The sequence below is a fragment of the Microtus oregoni genome, unplaced genomic scaffold (assembly GCF_018167655.1).
Source record: "Microtus oregoni isolate MIOR12 unplaced genomic scaffold, Mior012 000009F_ref0000495, whole genome shotgun sequence".
NCBI lineage: Eukaryota > Metazoa > Chordata > Mammalia > Rodentia > Cricetidae > Microtus > Microtus oregoni.
In genome coordinates this window covers 41,096,588-41,111,254 of record NW_024543068.1, presented here as the reverse complement: position 1 = coordinate 41,111,254, position 14,667 = coordinate 41,096,588, and the positions used below count along the sequence as shown (strand labels likewise).

General features: G+C 42.3%; 1 protein-coding gene across 9 annotated transcripts in view; it reads right to left on the bottom strand.

Moving 5' to 3' along the window:
- The window catches only part of Heatr5a (HEAT repeat containing 5A), a 101,471-nt gene that overhangs the window by 70,661 nt on the left and 16,143 nt on the right, over positions 1-14,667 (bottom strand). For 6 of the 9 annotated variants that reach the window (XM_041658339.1, XM_041658342.1, XM_041658343.1 and 3 more), the window contains exons 5-10: positions 12,823-12,972; positions 12,069-12,243; positions 6,594-6,754; positions 5,064-5,319; positions 3,728-3,883; positions 985-1,235 (exon numbers count right to left, since the gene is read on the bottom strand). In XM_041658339.1, the coding sequence (XP_041514273.1) occupies positions 985-1,235; positions 3,728-3,883; positions 5,064-5,319; positions 6,594-6,754; positions 12,069-12,243; positions 12,823-12,972 (1,149 nt within the window). The remainder of the gene's footprint in view (positions 1-984; positions 1,236-3,727; positions 3,884-5,063; positions 5,320-6,593; positions 6,755-12,068; positions 12,244-12,822; positions 12,973-14,667) is intronic. The other 3 variants (XM_041658341.1, XM_041658346.1, XM_041658347.1) reach the window with 2 other exon arrangements.

The window sequence follows — 14,667 nt, the reverse complement described above, 5'->3', positions numbered from 1 at the left end:
TTTGGAAGAGCAGGCAATGCTCTTAACCACTGAGCCATCTCTCCAGCCCCCTGTAAGTATTTATTTTGAAGAAATAAAATTACAAGTTCATAGTGATAATTTCAATTTAACTTATGAACTTTCATTTAACTTTTTTTTTTTTCCAAGATGGGGTTTCTCTGTAGCTTTGAAGTTTGTCCTGGAACAAGCTCTTGTAGACCAGGCTGGCTTCGAACTCACAGAGATCCACCTGCCTCTGCCACCCGGGTACTAGGATTAAAGGCATGTGCCATCACTGCCCGGCTATTTAACTTTCTTGATTCTGTAACTATAGCAATCATCTTTTTTTCTTATATGGAAAAATCTTAGCTCCTAAAAATATTAATTATTTATCTAGTTTATACAACTATATGTAAGCTAATTCAGAAGACACCAATATTAACAATAACTAAGTTTATTGAATGACACTCAGGCATTCTTTCAGACGTCTATTTGCACTTCACTTTTTTTTTTTTTTCTGAGGCAGGATTCCACTAAATGGGCCAGGCTACTCCCCACTCCTGATCCTCATGGCCTTACAGGTAAGCACAGTCAGGCTTGTAGTGGTATTTTTAAAGAGCAGGAGATGTATGCGCTATTGAGAAGCCAGAGTATTCGGTGGGATTTTAATAGACATCCATGGCGAGGCTGGATACCCTGTAGTCTGTTACTACAGAGAGATCCTTCTATAAAAGCATGGGAAACAACCCTTCCCCCACCCCAGTGGGGTCAAAGCCAGGGCCTGCGCACACTACACAAACACTCATCTGTGAGTCCTGCATTCTAGGTCAGGAAGTATTCCCTGAGAAAAGTGCCGACAGCCATCACTTTCCAGAGAGACTGTTGCTAGTGTTCAACATGAGGAGTAATCAGGCAGTCGCTTAAGACTTTAACTGGGGACACACAACAGCCACCCATTTTCAGGAAAATCTGAACGTATCTCTGCATAGAGAAGGAAATCTTTACCTTGCCCTTTCCATGAGGAATTCCTAGAGGACAGTGTGCCACTGCACCGAGCAAAGCCGCCACATCAAAACTAAAGCCAGTCACTGCTTCCGGTGAAGACTTAAGTGTGGCGATCCGGTCTAGGCAACGATCTAGGAGAGGCGTCAGCTGGGAAGGCAACGCCACAGCAATGCAGTGCAAGCACCAAGCTGCTGCCAGTCGAACGGAAACGCTAGGGTGCAGAGTCATTGAAATGACGCCATCCAGAAGGCCTGGAGGGACAGAGCAAAACAACTTATGTGCACAGACAGAACTCATTTAAGCCACCAGACAGTCAAAAGAATAGATAGCCTTCTGTATATAAAATATACCACTTCTATGAAAAGCCAAATTACAATGAAAAAAGTGAGATATAATAAAATTGCTTTTGTTTTTTGTTTGTTTTTTTGAGACAGGGTTTTTCTGTGTAATACCCGTGGCTGTCCTGGAACTCTGCAGACCAGGCTGGCCTTGAACTCAGAGATCCACCTGCTTCTGCCCCAAGTGCGGGGATCAAAGGCACGTAGCGCCACTGACCTGTTTTTGTTTTTTAATGGAGAGGTCATATCTAGTATTAGCTCATTAAAATAGGCTTATGCTAAGTCAATACACAAAGAAAACTTTTATTTCTTGATGTTTTTCATATTCTACCTTGAGATCATTTGTAATTCAGTATTGTACTAGTAACATAAAAATTACCAGTTCATAACAAAACCACCTTTAAGAAGTCAGACCTTGTCCAAACCCCCTTTTAAGGAGAGACTGTTTTACTGTTTCTACTTATGTGTGTGCTCGTGTGAGTGCAGGAACTGCAGAGGACAGGGGCACTGGATCCCCTGACTGGAGTTACAGGCACTTGTGAGCTTCCTGCATGGGCGCTGGGCTGGAACTCAGGGTTCTACTCTTCACCTCTAAGTCATCTTTCCAGCCCCCTTACTCCTCTAAAAACTCTCTCCAGCACATTAGAGACATGCTAAAAATGCTTCTATTTACTGCAGAGGTTTCACCAGGACCTCGGTGGTCTAACCAGCTAACTCATCACACAATGACAGAGTACAGTGGACAGCAACAAGTCTCTCTTTATTATGATTCAAGACAGACCTTTGAGACATGGACGTTTCCTGCCGACTGCTATAGAAATTTAGAGAGCTTGCAGACACAAATATGATGTAAACACAAAGGCACATAGCAGGAATATGACAAAGAACAAAGCCACAGGAAGGATTACAGAAAAGACACCAGTCACTACAGACCACGTCTCACAGGGTCTCAGTGACACGAAAAGCCCTGAGTAGGTGATGGCAGCACTGGGAAGTGGAGGAGTAGTCACCAGGGGCTGCGAAGGACAGGCGGGCACGGCCATGGCCAGATTCTCTTTTGGGGTGATAAAAACATCCTGTAGTTAAGCAGGGGTGGTAATCAGACAACTGTGAACTCTCGAAACCACTGAGCTGCATAATTTAAAGGAGTGGACTTCCCGTTATTGAAGATGTGACAATGTTTTTTTTTTTAATTTATTTATTATGTATATAGTGTTCTGGGCACCAGATCTCATTATAGATGGGTGTGAGCCATCATGTGGTTGCTGGGAATTGAACTCAGGACCTCTAGAACAGCAGTCAGTTCTCTTAACCTCTGAGCCATCTCCCCAGCCCGAAGATGTGACAATGTTGACAAATTATTCTAAATTGTCTAAATATGAAAAATTATTATCAGAAAGAAAAAGACTACTTATTATATAAAGATCTCTGAGGCACTGACGAGAGGACCCCTACAGATAGTATGGTTTCCACTGTAGCAGAGAAGGGCTAGGCTTTCTTCTAAGTTTTTCCATTACAGTAAACGTCTTCAGAAAGAGGAATGAGGAGAATTAGAAAATAACTTTTTCATCTTTTCGTAAAGACAGGAACTCACTATGGAGCCTTTGCCTTCTGAGTGCTGAGATTCAAGGTGTGCATCTCGTCACACCTCTCCAGAGAACAGCCTTTAATTACAAAAGGGGAAGAAAGGCAAACAAACCCCCAAATTAAAACAAAACAAAAAGCCCCAGAAACCCCCTCAGATATTCACCCATCCATCAGTTTGTTGTAGAATATTATTTTAAGGTGTGTTACTTTTATTTATACTCTGGAACATTTGCTTAATGATGCAAAGATGTGTTTGGTTAAATAAAATTCACCTGCAGTCCAGAGGTTGAGTCAGCGACCTGCTGACTGGAACTTATAGGGAGGAGCCAGGCGGAGAAGGGGTTCTGAGGGGTGAGAAAAAACACAGGACTTCTTGGGCTTGCTATTCAGCCTCTCTGAGAAGCAGGATTCTACCTCAACCTTTGAATCTGAGTTCTTTAGAGGGAAAGAGATTTAGATAAGTTCTCTTAGTAGTTTTGAAAGAGTTGGTGCCTGAGGGAACAGAATTTCCTCAGGCTGAGGCAGTTACAGACTAGGATAGCTGTAGATTAAAAGGCAGCAACCATTAAAAAAGAGGACAACATCTATTCATTGTTTTAAAGTTTTACTCTGTGTGTATGTTATGTGTGAGTGTATGTGCAGATGCCCTTGGAGGCAGGACGAGGGTATCAGACCCCTTGGGGCTTGAGTTAACCCGTGGTTCTAAGCCATCAGATATGGCTGCTTTATGTTTGCTCTAGCTTACTCATATGAAGGAGATTTCCTCCTCAAGTACAAGTGGAATACAGTATTGAGATAGTCACAAACAACAGAGTTACCTGTACTGGACTCCTGCAGCAAAGGTGCAGCTGTAGTGCCAAGACCATGTATGAGATTTCCAAGTTCTTGTAATGCGCAAACCAGCGCGTGTTGGCTGGCTGCTACATCTGTGGAACTGAGCCGGGTTTCCAAATTACCATCACTCAACACAGCATCTGACGGAAACACAGGAATCACTTATGCATCACTTTTATAAACATATGTCATAGGAAGTCATCGATAAGAGCAAAAAGCACAAGGGCCAAAGAAATCCAGTACCCACTTGATCAGTAGGAAACCCAGGGTAAGTGCAATGTTTAAATTCACAATCACATGGGAAATCAATTGACCTTGGAATAAGATAAATCTTGAAAAAAATTTTTAGATCATTGATTTTACTATCTTACACATATGAGCACTTTGACTGCATGCATATATGTGCAACACACATGTGCTTTGGTGCCTGAAGTCAGATGGAGGTGTCAGATCCCTTGGGACTGGAGTTACAGACAGTTATGAGTCACCACATGGGTGCTGGGAATTGAATCCAGGTCCTCTGTATGAACAACAAAGACTCTTTTTTTTTTTTGGTTTTTCGAGACAGGGTTTCTCTGTGGTTTTGGAGCCTGTCCTGGAACTAGCTCTTGTAGACCAGGCTGGTCTCGAACTCACAGAGATCCGCCTGCCTCTGCCTCCCGAGTGCTGGGATTAAAGGCGTGCGCCACCACGGACTCTTAACCACTGAGCCAACTCTCCAGCCCCTCAACTAAGATTCAATTCAAGCAGCATGATCAGATCCCTTGTTACCCTGTCAGCTAGGGACAATGGGAAAGAAAACTTGGGGTTAATACATCTCCACATTTTAGCCAAGACCAAGTGTAAGAAAATCAGGGTGATCAGAGTGGACAATATATAAGCTGAAGCGGCTGTTTAAAACAGCAATCCGAACATGTATAGGAACCACAACAAAACCCCGAGGAACCATCATGAACCAGCTTTTAAAGTTTTTGTTATGGGACTGGAGAGGTGGTTGGTTCAGTGGTTAAAAGCATTTGCTGCTCTTCCAGAGGACTTGGTTCCCAGGACCCATGCCGTGTGGCTCTCTGATGCTCTTTTCTGGCCTCCTTGGGTACTCAAATGCATGTGTGTACACAGCACACATGAATATGGCTACACATACACATGAATAAAGAATAAACTGTTTTTTTCATTCTTTTTTATTGTTTTCATTGAGCTATGTATTTTTCTATAGACTGTTTTTAAAAATATTTTTGTTATAGTAATACGGCAGCCCTGCACTTTCAAAGGGTGGTGCGTTGGATACGGGTGAGCCAGACTCTTTTAGTAGATCCATACCCACAACTTTCTTTAGCTTCCAGATGGCCTGGCAGATATCCTTCGCAGCAGCAATTTGAGCCTTTTCTCCAAGAAGGCCTCCTATAGTCGCTCGAAGGATAAATGAAACGCAACGACGACAGCAGACACCATCAGTCTGAGTTTGGGTGGCTTTAGAACTCAACTGGGACACAAGGCTTAGCGTATGAGAAAGAAAGACTGCAAAATTCTTCTCTAGCCAAGCTCCTCCTAATGTTGAAACAAATACCACGTAAGCCTAAAAAGAAAGCAATTTCATCTTCAAAATTCAATCATTTCAGTTGTAAATTAACATTTTTTTTTGTTCACAAAAATATGCACAATTTCCCCTACACATCGTATTCCTTTCTGACTTAGTCACTTGGTAGATAGATGTCAGTGTAGTGTGAGTGCTTGTTTGTGGCTGAAGAGACAGTCTCTCAATGTGGACTCCACCTACGTGGCACCTCTCTTCTACCTTGGTCAGGCTCTGTTTAATGTTCAGTAGAGAGAAACTGCCAGATATTTTGTAAAATGTGTCCCTAGCTTCTGGGAACAAAGGCTGGAGGCTATTTAACCTTCTGAACAAGCAAGCTGAATTCAAACACAGGAGCACATTGTATGAGCTACCCCCTAACACCGTAACCTCTAAGGATTGTTCTAGACGCAAGGGAGAGTTTGCAGTGACAATCTTGCAGCTCTTTCTCTCCAGAGTGCTAACAATTCCTGACTCCAGGTACAAAGACAGCAGTCTTCTCAAGCAATACTGACAAGGAAACAGTTTACAGTCACGCTGGGCACTTGCACATTCAGGAGCAGGCCACCCAGCACAATCCATCAGGAAGCAGGTGGATTTTTAGTTTATTTTAAATTGTTCATTGAAAATGTTCAGCATGCAATGACTTCATTTTTGGCTGGACATAGTAAATTTTGGGGATTCAGCCAAGGATCTTGTATGCAGCAGGCAAGTGCCCCTGCTGGCTGAGCTTCACCTCCAGTCCAGCATGAACTTCCCGAATCATGACATTTAGGAAAAAGACTTGGGAGGAGGATGCAGTGGCTTTTGCATTGTTTTATTATGAGAAATCTTTCTAAGGATTTAGCTTTAAAACTTGTGTTTAGGACAGAAAACTACAGAGCAAAAATATAGACTGCATGCCATAATCTCTTGTAGGGGTTAAAATCATGTTATCTTGACACATTAAATATTAAGTACTACTATTTGAACTGTACTGCATGAGCATACATAAACACAGAGGAAGAGATGTTAGCCATAAGACACATGACAGTACCAGGGGAGGAAAAACTGATTATGATTTAAAGGAAATAAGTAAAACTCGTTACTACAAATCATATTTGGGTTACAAGAGTCTCTTAACTTGTAACCTTGTTTTCAAAAGCTATTTTTCCTTCGCCATATCTCTCTGTGAGGGTGAGCACAATTAGCAACCTGGCACCAAGGACTCAAGATACTAAAACTTGCAGTGCAGGCCAGTGGGAGTTACCCGTAGGTCACCGATTTGAGATTCTGACCTGAGTCACTCCCACGCGCACGTCCCTGCTGACCGAACTGCTTCCTTTCAGCATATCTCCACTGGCTCGGAGGAATCCTGAACTCCCACGCAGAAACCCTGTTCCCAGCAATTCCAGAACTTCCTCCAGAGAGACTCTGCGAGCATTTTGCCTCGAGGCTGCTATGACAAAGAACAAAAGAACAATTCATAGTTTACAGACTCAACTTTAATGTGCAATCCTTTTATTTTGGGGGCTGGAGAGCCATCCAGGGACCTGTGCACATCAAGCGCATGCTCGGCTGCTGAGCTGCACCCCCAGCCAGGCAGACACAGCCTCTAGTTGCCAAAAGCAAGCATACTGACAGAAAAAGTAAAAATCCAAATGTAATGCAAAGTCCACAGGAGATTCCACGTATCAATAAACAGAAGAAGGCACATGACGATTTAACGGTCCACCAGAACGAGCCCTGGTGGGTCTGGGATGTACTGTGCAGTACAATGCTTGCCTAGAACATACACACAGAGCTGTAGGTTCAATCCTCAGCCCCAGGGAAAGAGCCCGAAGTGCCCTTTGACGGACATCTTCATGCTATGCCACTTCGTGATCCTGCTCCACTGCTTTCTTTCCCCCAAAACATGAAAAGACAAGCGATCTCTCAGCACAGAGGAACTATCAACCAAACCCACAAGCATCATCACAGATGAAGACGCCATGGTGCACTGCAGAGCTGAAGGGACTGGAGAGCTGGCACGGGCTGCTCTAAGAGAACCCAAGACTGGTCCCAGCAGCCACTTAGGCGGCTGTAACTTCAACACCAAAGCCTCTGCTGGAACTATACTCATTGGTACAAACTCCTGTACATACACAACACACGATTAAAGTAAATTAGCCAGGCAGTGGTGGTACACGCCTTTAGTTCCAGCACTCAGGAGGCAGAGGCAGGTGGATCTCTGTAAGTTCCAGGACAGCCAGGGCTGTTACACAGAGAAACCCTGTCTCGAAAAAACAGACAAACAAACACACACACACACATATATACAAAAATCTTAAAAAAAACAGAAATACTAAAATCAAAACATGAATTTTTCCAAATATTCTATAACTTTTAATGAAATTTACACAAGGTAACCATCATGCTTTCTTGTTAAAATTTTTCAACTGGCAAATATGACTTTTATTATTTTATCAGTCCCTTAAATGAAATAGTAGGATCATAACAACTACTAAAATTGGCTTAGGTTTTAACAATGAAAAGACCAGTTAGGGCAGGAATTCAAGAATGTCTTTTGTCTGATATTTCTGAATTTCTAATTATGAACACCATAAAAAGAAGACCTTTAAAAAAACCCTCATTTTTCATCTGAACACACTAGGTAAAAAGTTCAGACCCCATAAACTCAAATCATACAGTAGCAGCGAAATTAACTTTCTTTAACATCTACTCTAGAGTCTGAGGAAGAGAAAACTACCCGAGGCCAATGAGAATCTACGCTGGAATCTGAAGAAACACAAAGAACGGCACAAACCCCCTCCCCTGGGTGTGCAAACACCAGGAAGGTGAACAATAAACACGAGCAACACGTAGCAGTCATTAAACAGCGCCTGGAGGGATGGGAAGGTGAGGTTGGATAGACTCAGGGTGTGTCAACGGAGCAGGAGGGCAGGGCAATCAGGCATGTGCACATCTGGAACAGTCTCTAGGCCTTTTCTTCTAGGCAAAAAGGTTTCAAAGAGCCATACTGAGGACCCACTGAGTCCGAGCAGGCAGGGTGGTTGGAGCCATGAAGGTTAGCTAACAGACAGCCCCCAGAGGAGAAGACGGGAGAGAGCCTGGCACAGATAGAACACACAGACCTTGTAGATCAGCACAGCAGGGGGGGCAGGAGAAGAAGAGGGGTGCAATTGGCCCTTCTGCTGCTCTAGTGACACCAGACTATAGAGGGGACACAGCCACGAGATGGAGCCACTAGAAGTGATCTGTAAATTCAAGCTAAGGGACAAAGGTGAGTCAGGGAAGGGAAGGGTGGGTCTCAGAAGATTACATTTCTCGAATTACAAAAATAAACAAAAAGAAAAGCTGCAAGAAGGGCATAGTCAACTCCCAAATGCTTTGTACCTAGGCTCCTCATATTTCATTTTGAAGAATAGATTTCTGGCCAGTTGTTTCATAGAATGGCTGATTCCAACGAGTCTGGTATTTCATCAGAGTTCTGGTGGAGAACCACCTAATGGATAGTTTCTCTCAGTAGCTTAGCTTTGAATAGCTGGGTAAGGTTAGCCTTCTCAACGTACTCGCCATGAGATTATTTGAAAGTGCTATACAGCTTCCATCCAGGATCCACCAGGAAGCCCTGTGTAGATTTTCACTACAACTGCAGAAAGGTCCTTTCTGTCCCCCTCCTGCAGTGGCCAGCCGCCATGCTACCCAAGAAAGCAGCTCTTCCTGTTTCCTGGCTGCCCGGGATCAGCATGGCCTCAGAGATCCTTTATTCAACAGTTCTAAGGGTTTCTATCACTAGCCATTTTGGTGCTGGGTTTGAGCTGGAGGCATCACTCTACAACACAAATGTTCCCTGGTTTTGGCACAGATGCTCAAGGCTCATCCTGAACTTTCTAGGCTCTGCCCCAGAACTACGTATGCTTCAGAGTCTCAACTCTGGATGTATTTATAGTTCAAACAGATGCTAAGTGCCAGAGGAGTCAAAGGTGACTCATGAATTTTGGACTAAGTACCCAGGAAGGCTCCATGGATGTAGTACTTACCTAGCACAGACAAACCCTGGACTTTATATCTGGTACTTTATAAACCGGGCATGGTGGGTAAGCCCACAAATCCCAAATAAGAAACTAAAACTAGAAGCACTGTTTGATACAGCCATTTCATTTGTGACTATTTACTTGAAAGAACTGAAACTGGAATTCCAAAGTATGATGGCTAATCTTGTTTGCCAACTTGCCCACAACTAGAATTAACTAAAACCCAAGCAACTGGGCACACTTGTGATGTGGAATACGCCTTTACACTGTGTGAATATATGTCGCTGTGACTGGTTTAATAAAGAAGCTGACAGGTCAACAGTTCAACAGAATCAGGTTACTCAGGAGCATCAAACAAAGAATGCTGGATAGAAGGGTGGCGTCTAAAGTCACCAGCAGATGCAGAGAGAAGCGAGATGGGGATGCTGTGATGAGAAAGGGTACCAAGCCACATGGCAGAGCATAGACAAGAAATGCAAGGGTAAAAAAAGGAAAAGAAAATATGGGTTAATTTAAATATAAGAGTTAGCTAGTAGCAAGCCTGAGTTATTGTTTGAGCGTTTGTAATTAATATAAACCTTAGTGTGTTTATTTGGAAGCAGCTGACGACAGGAAAACTGTTTACATTGTGACAACTTTTCTGGTTTGGATTATTTGAGGTGGAAGACCCACCCTAAATCTGGGCCACCTCTTTGTGAACATTCACATTAAAAGACACTGAAGAAGAAAGATTTTGATTTTTAAGCCACTTTAATAAATCCCTTTTATAGACGTGTTTATTCTATCACGTCCATTCCTTCAGAGAAGCCTGGCTGATAAACAAAGAGATTAGTACTCTCATATCTACTGCAATACTATTCTCAATAGCTAAGATACACGTGGAACAATCTTAATGGCCACCAACTAGTACACTGATAAATCAAGTGTAGCATATACGCACAACAGAATCATATTGAGTCTTTTTACAAAGGAATTATGGATTGTATGACAAAACATGGACAGAGGACAAGAACTCATGTAAGAAGTGAGTCAGGCTGTGGAAGTCACTCAGTCGGAACAGCGTTTCCTCAAGGGCACACAGCCCTGGGTTGATCCCCAGAACTGCATAAAGCTTGCATGCTGGCACATGCCTGTGATCCCCGCACTCGGAGATAATGGAGGAGAATCACATGTTCAAGGCTGGCCTGGGATACTCTCAATAAAACAAAGTAAAAAACACAACACAACTATGACTTGCAGATCATACAACAAAGTAGAATTTAAAGATGCAAAATGAATCTCCAACAAAAGAGTAGGCCAAAGTTTCACTGTGGGTACAATTGATTCTTCCTTTCCTTAGTCAATTTTCATTGCTTCTCTAAGAGAGCAGAGATTAAATTCTTTGCACTTTTATTATGCAGTTCTACACTGTGCTTTTTACTCCATCTGTGTAGTATTGCTAAGGACAACCTGTAGAGGTGTGTAGTTGACATTTTTAAGAGGGTTTGAATAAACATATGTTCTAACTTCAATCTCTTCGTTTTTATACCTCTTAAATGCAATTCTTTTCTTCCTGGTTTGGGGTGGGTGTGTCTTCTTCCCAGCATAGCCCGCCTGATCCCCCCAAATAAGAACATGTGAGTGAATCACAAGACTACAAAAACCACGGGGAAAGAAATTTCCTGTTGTGACTGTTACGGATGTGGGTCTCACTTGGAGAATGAGACGGCTGTACCCAAAGGTTTGCTACTGTGTCCCCCGTGATTCTAACATGGTGTCACTTCTGTCTTTTCTTACCGCTCGCTGAGAAGCAATGTTTTAGAGAAACAATGGGCTTTCCCTCTAGATAACAATGAAGTACTTCTTTAATAATGTTTTTCAAATAATGTACACACAAATTATATAGAATGCCTGATAAAGTAAGCATTTAGATTAAATTGGGTCCTTAGGGTTTCACACATCTTAAAACCACTCAGGCTACGCCTTCTGGTCTGAGTTATCTGAGTCAAGGTCTAGAGAAGTTACAGTTTCATTTATGTGAGTGTTTTTATCTTTGAGGATACAGGATAAAGTATTCAGTTATTCATCTGCACTTTGCACATACTGTATATAGTATATAGAATCTTCGTTTTCAAAAACATCCTCTCCTTGCTTACAGCTTAGAGCATATATGAGGGACTAAAACTAACAAAAGAAAACTGTCCAAACAGAATACATGCCACACATCTGTCAGTAATTATCCACATCAGCTACGCCCTTTACCAATCTAGACAATGACAAGCCAGATATAATAAAATATAGCCTTAAAATAACTTCTAAGATTTAGGTCTTATGTCTTGTTGAATAAAATCACATCAAAATTCTTTGTTTGTTTATTTTGTTTTTGAGATACGGTTTTATTGTGTAGTCCTGGCTGCTCTGGAACTTGATATGCAGACCAGGCTGGCCTTGAACTTAGAGCACCCGCAGGCCCACACCTACTAAGTGCTGGGATTAAAGGTTACCACACCCAGGTAAAATTCATTTTTTAAAAAGACAATAACTCAGTAAAGCACACTGCAAAAATTGTTTGGGTTTTTTCCTCTACTTTTTTTTTTTTTACTGAGTTGTTTGAGAATAGCATCTTAAGATCTATAGCAATATTCATGAACTGCAACTGATTTATAGCCTGCTTTTCAAATATTAAAAATAGGTAGCTGTATTTATGAATAGAGGAGAGGTGAAGAAGACACTCTGAGAATAATTAAATAACTTTACCTGCTCCTGGATGCTTAGCAATTACAGCCTTAGCCAACACTGTGCCCAGTAGCTTTGAAATGGAAATCCTCACATCGTAATTGGAACCTTCGAAGGACTTAAAACATAGTGTGGCCACACTGTCTAGGTCCGTGCTCCACATAAAGACAGCCTCATTCTGGAGTTCAAGAAGACACTATGCAAATGCACACACAGATTAGTGAGGAAAAAAAACAAAATATAGATGTCAGGTTCAGGTATGTGTAAGCTGGAGAAATAGAACGGTCTAACAAAAACACAATTTCATAGTATTTTATATGCTATAGGAACAACCAAGAACTATTAAAACTCATATATATTAGTACAAAAAAAAAAGATGAGAGAACAACCCCCTTCTAATTCTCAGAGCACATTAAAAAAACAAAAGCACCAAACAAACCCTCAGAGTCAGCCTGCTAACTATGACGACTGTGGTGACAATCTGAGCAATCGTAAGTGACTGCACTGTACTACCCAGTCAGCTACGTCAAGGGTAACTTTTTAAAACTGAAAACAATTTGGAGCAACAATAACTAACACACACATTCAGTTCAGGCCTGTAGAGAGGGGGCGCACACAAACAGAATGCACCTGTTAAGTGTGAAAGCCAGACCTTCCTGTCCGGGCGATGCACACGGTGCAGCTGGGAACCTCTGGCCTGTGGTTCCTCACATCAGCACCAAGGCTACAGCTCTAACATCATGTGGCTGAGCCTAATGCTTTCAGAGGGTTTTACCTTGGCAGCAGCACAACGGACAGCCATGGATCTGTCTGTTAAGCAGGACCGAGCAGCTTTGTAAACATCCCGGTGGCATGGTGCAGCGGCAGCACCCAGGCCAGTCAGTATACTCTGCAGACTCAGCATGATCTCATAGCGGCCCTGAGACTGCCAAGAAGAAAAGAACAACGCAAAGAATAACGGGGAAAGTTCACCCAAAGGGCAACACTAAACACTGTGTTTATTTCAGATGTAAGAAAACTCAGGTTTCTTTATGTACTGACCAACTTATTATAGTGTTTCTGACATTAAGAAACACTAACCAGTTGTGGTGGCGCATGCCTTTAATCCCAGCACTCTGGAGGCAAAGGTAAGTCCTGGACTACAGAGAGAGTTCCAGGACAGCAAGGAGTACAGAGAGAAATCTTGTCTCGCAAAACAAAAACACAAAAAATAAACCAAACAAACACTAACCATTCAATTTTCTATTAAAAAAGAACCATCAGTACATATCAGTACATATCTCAATACAATAGAATCCCAGCACTCTGAGGCTCAAACCTGGACCATGGCTGCACCTCAGTGAGAGCTCTTGTCAATAGCACGCGCCAGGCTCCGCCTTCAATCTCACCACCAAAAAACAAACAAACAAACAAAAGCAAAAAAAGCCCCGCAAAAACCAAAGAACAGGGGCTGGAGAGATGGCTCATTGGTTAAGAGCACTGACTGCTTTAGCAGAGGACCCGGGTTTGGTTTCCAGCACCACACAGCAGTTCACAATCATATCTAACTCCAGTTCCACAGGATCCAATCCCTCTTCTGACCTCCAAGGAGCACCAGGCATGAATGTGGTACACATACATACATGTAGGCAAAACACTCATAGAAATGACTCCTTTACACACACACACACACACACACACACACACACACCTGAGGAGGCCTTTTCATGCTTGCTCATATGTATGATTTCAGGGCTGACCTCTTGGTATTGGATAACCGACGGGGACTCGGCACTGCTGAAGACTAATTCTCCTCTCAGAACACGTCAGCTGTATGCAGTGCTTTGTCTAGAGGTGGGGCATGTTGCTAATCTCCCCTTCCAAGAATGAAACCCAATTTATCAACGCAGAAAGCCTTCCCAAATGTCAACAGTCTTTTGGAAAACAATGCTAGGAAGTAATCTGCTTGGAGGGCCCTCACCAGTCCGGTGATGCAGACTTCAGACCTTACGGTTCTGACTCTAGTACAAATCTTAAATTTAATGGTGTTTGTTTTTCATTTCCTAGTGTTTTGTCTTGTAACATTTTAGAAATGTGAAGTTGGGCTATCTTTGTATATAAATGACTTCAGAGCTATTTTCTAGACTGCTTCTCTAAACAAAGAAAGAACTGTTGTGATCTTTTAGCATTATCCATAAATATTAGGAATTTAATATTTAGTCCTAAATACTAGAACTTAAATTTTTTTTATTAACAGATGAGTTTAATTTAAAAAGTGGTTAAACTATAGCTGTTGTGAGATTACAGGATCTTGGAAATTAAATTAAGTCAGTCTCAAAATCAAGAGGTGCTCCCGAGAGCAATGCCACAGTACCAGGAGGGAAAGGTTGCGGCTGCGCTCTGTGGGCCTGGCATGTAAAGGCCCTCCAGGTCCGACCCCAGCCCTTTCTTTTCTCTTTCCCTCTAACTACACACTGCTTATTCCTTTCCAATGCTAGTATGATAACCAATCTACTTTCCAGGCATCATACATATTCTAGATATGTTTAGTTTAGATAAAGTTACACAGCTATCTTTGCATGTAACCCTTTTACTAACTCTGGAAAGTACAGTCACATACGATGCCCTTGGTTGCACTTAC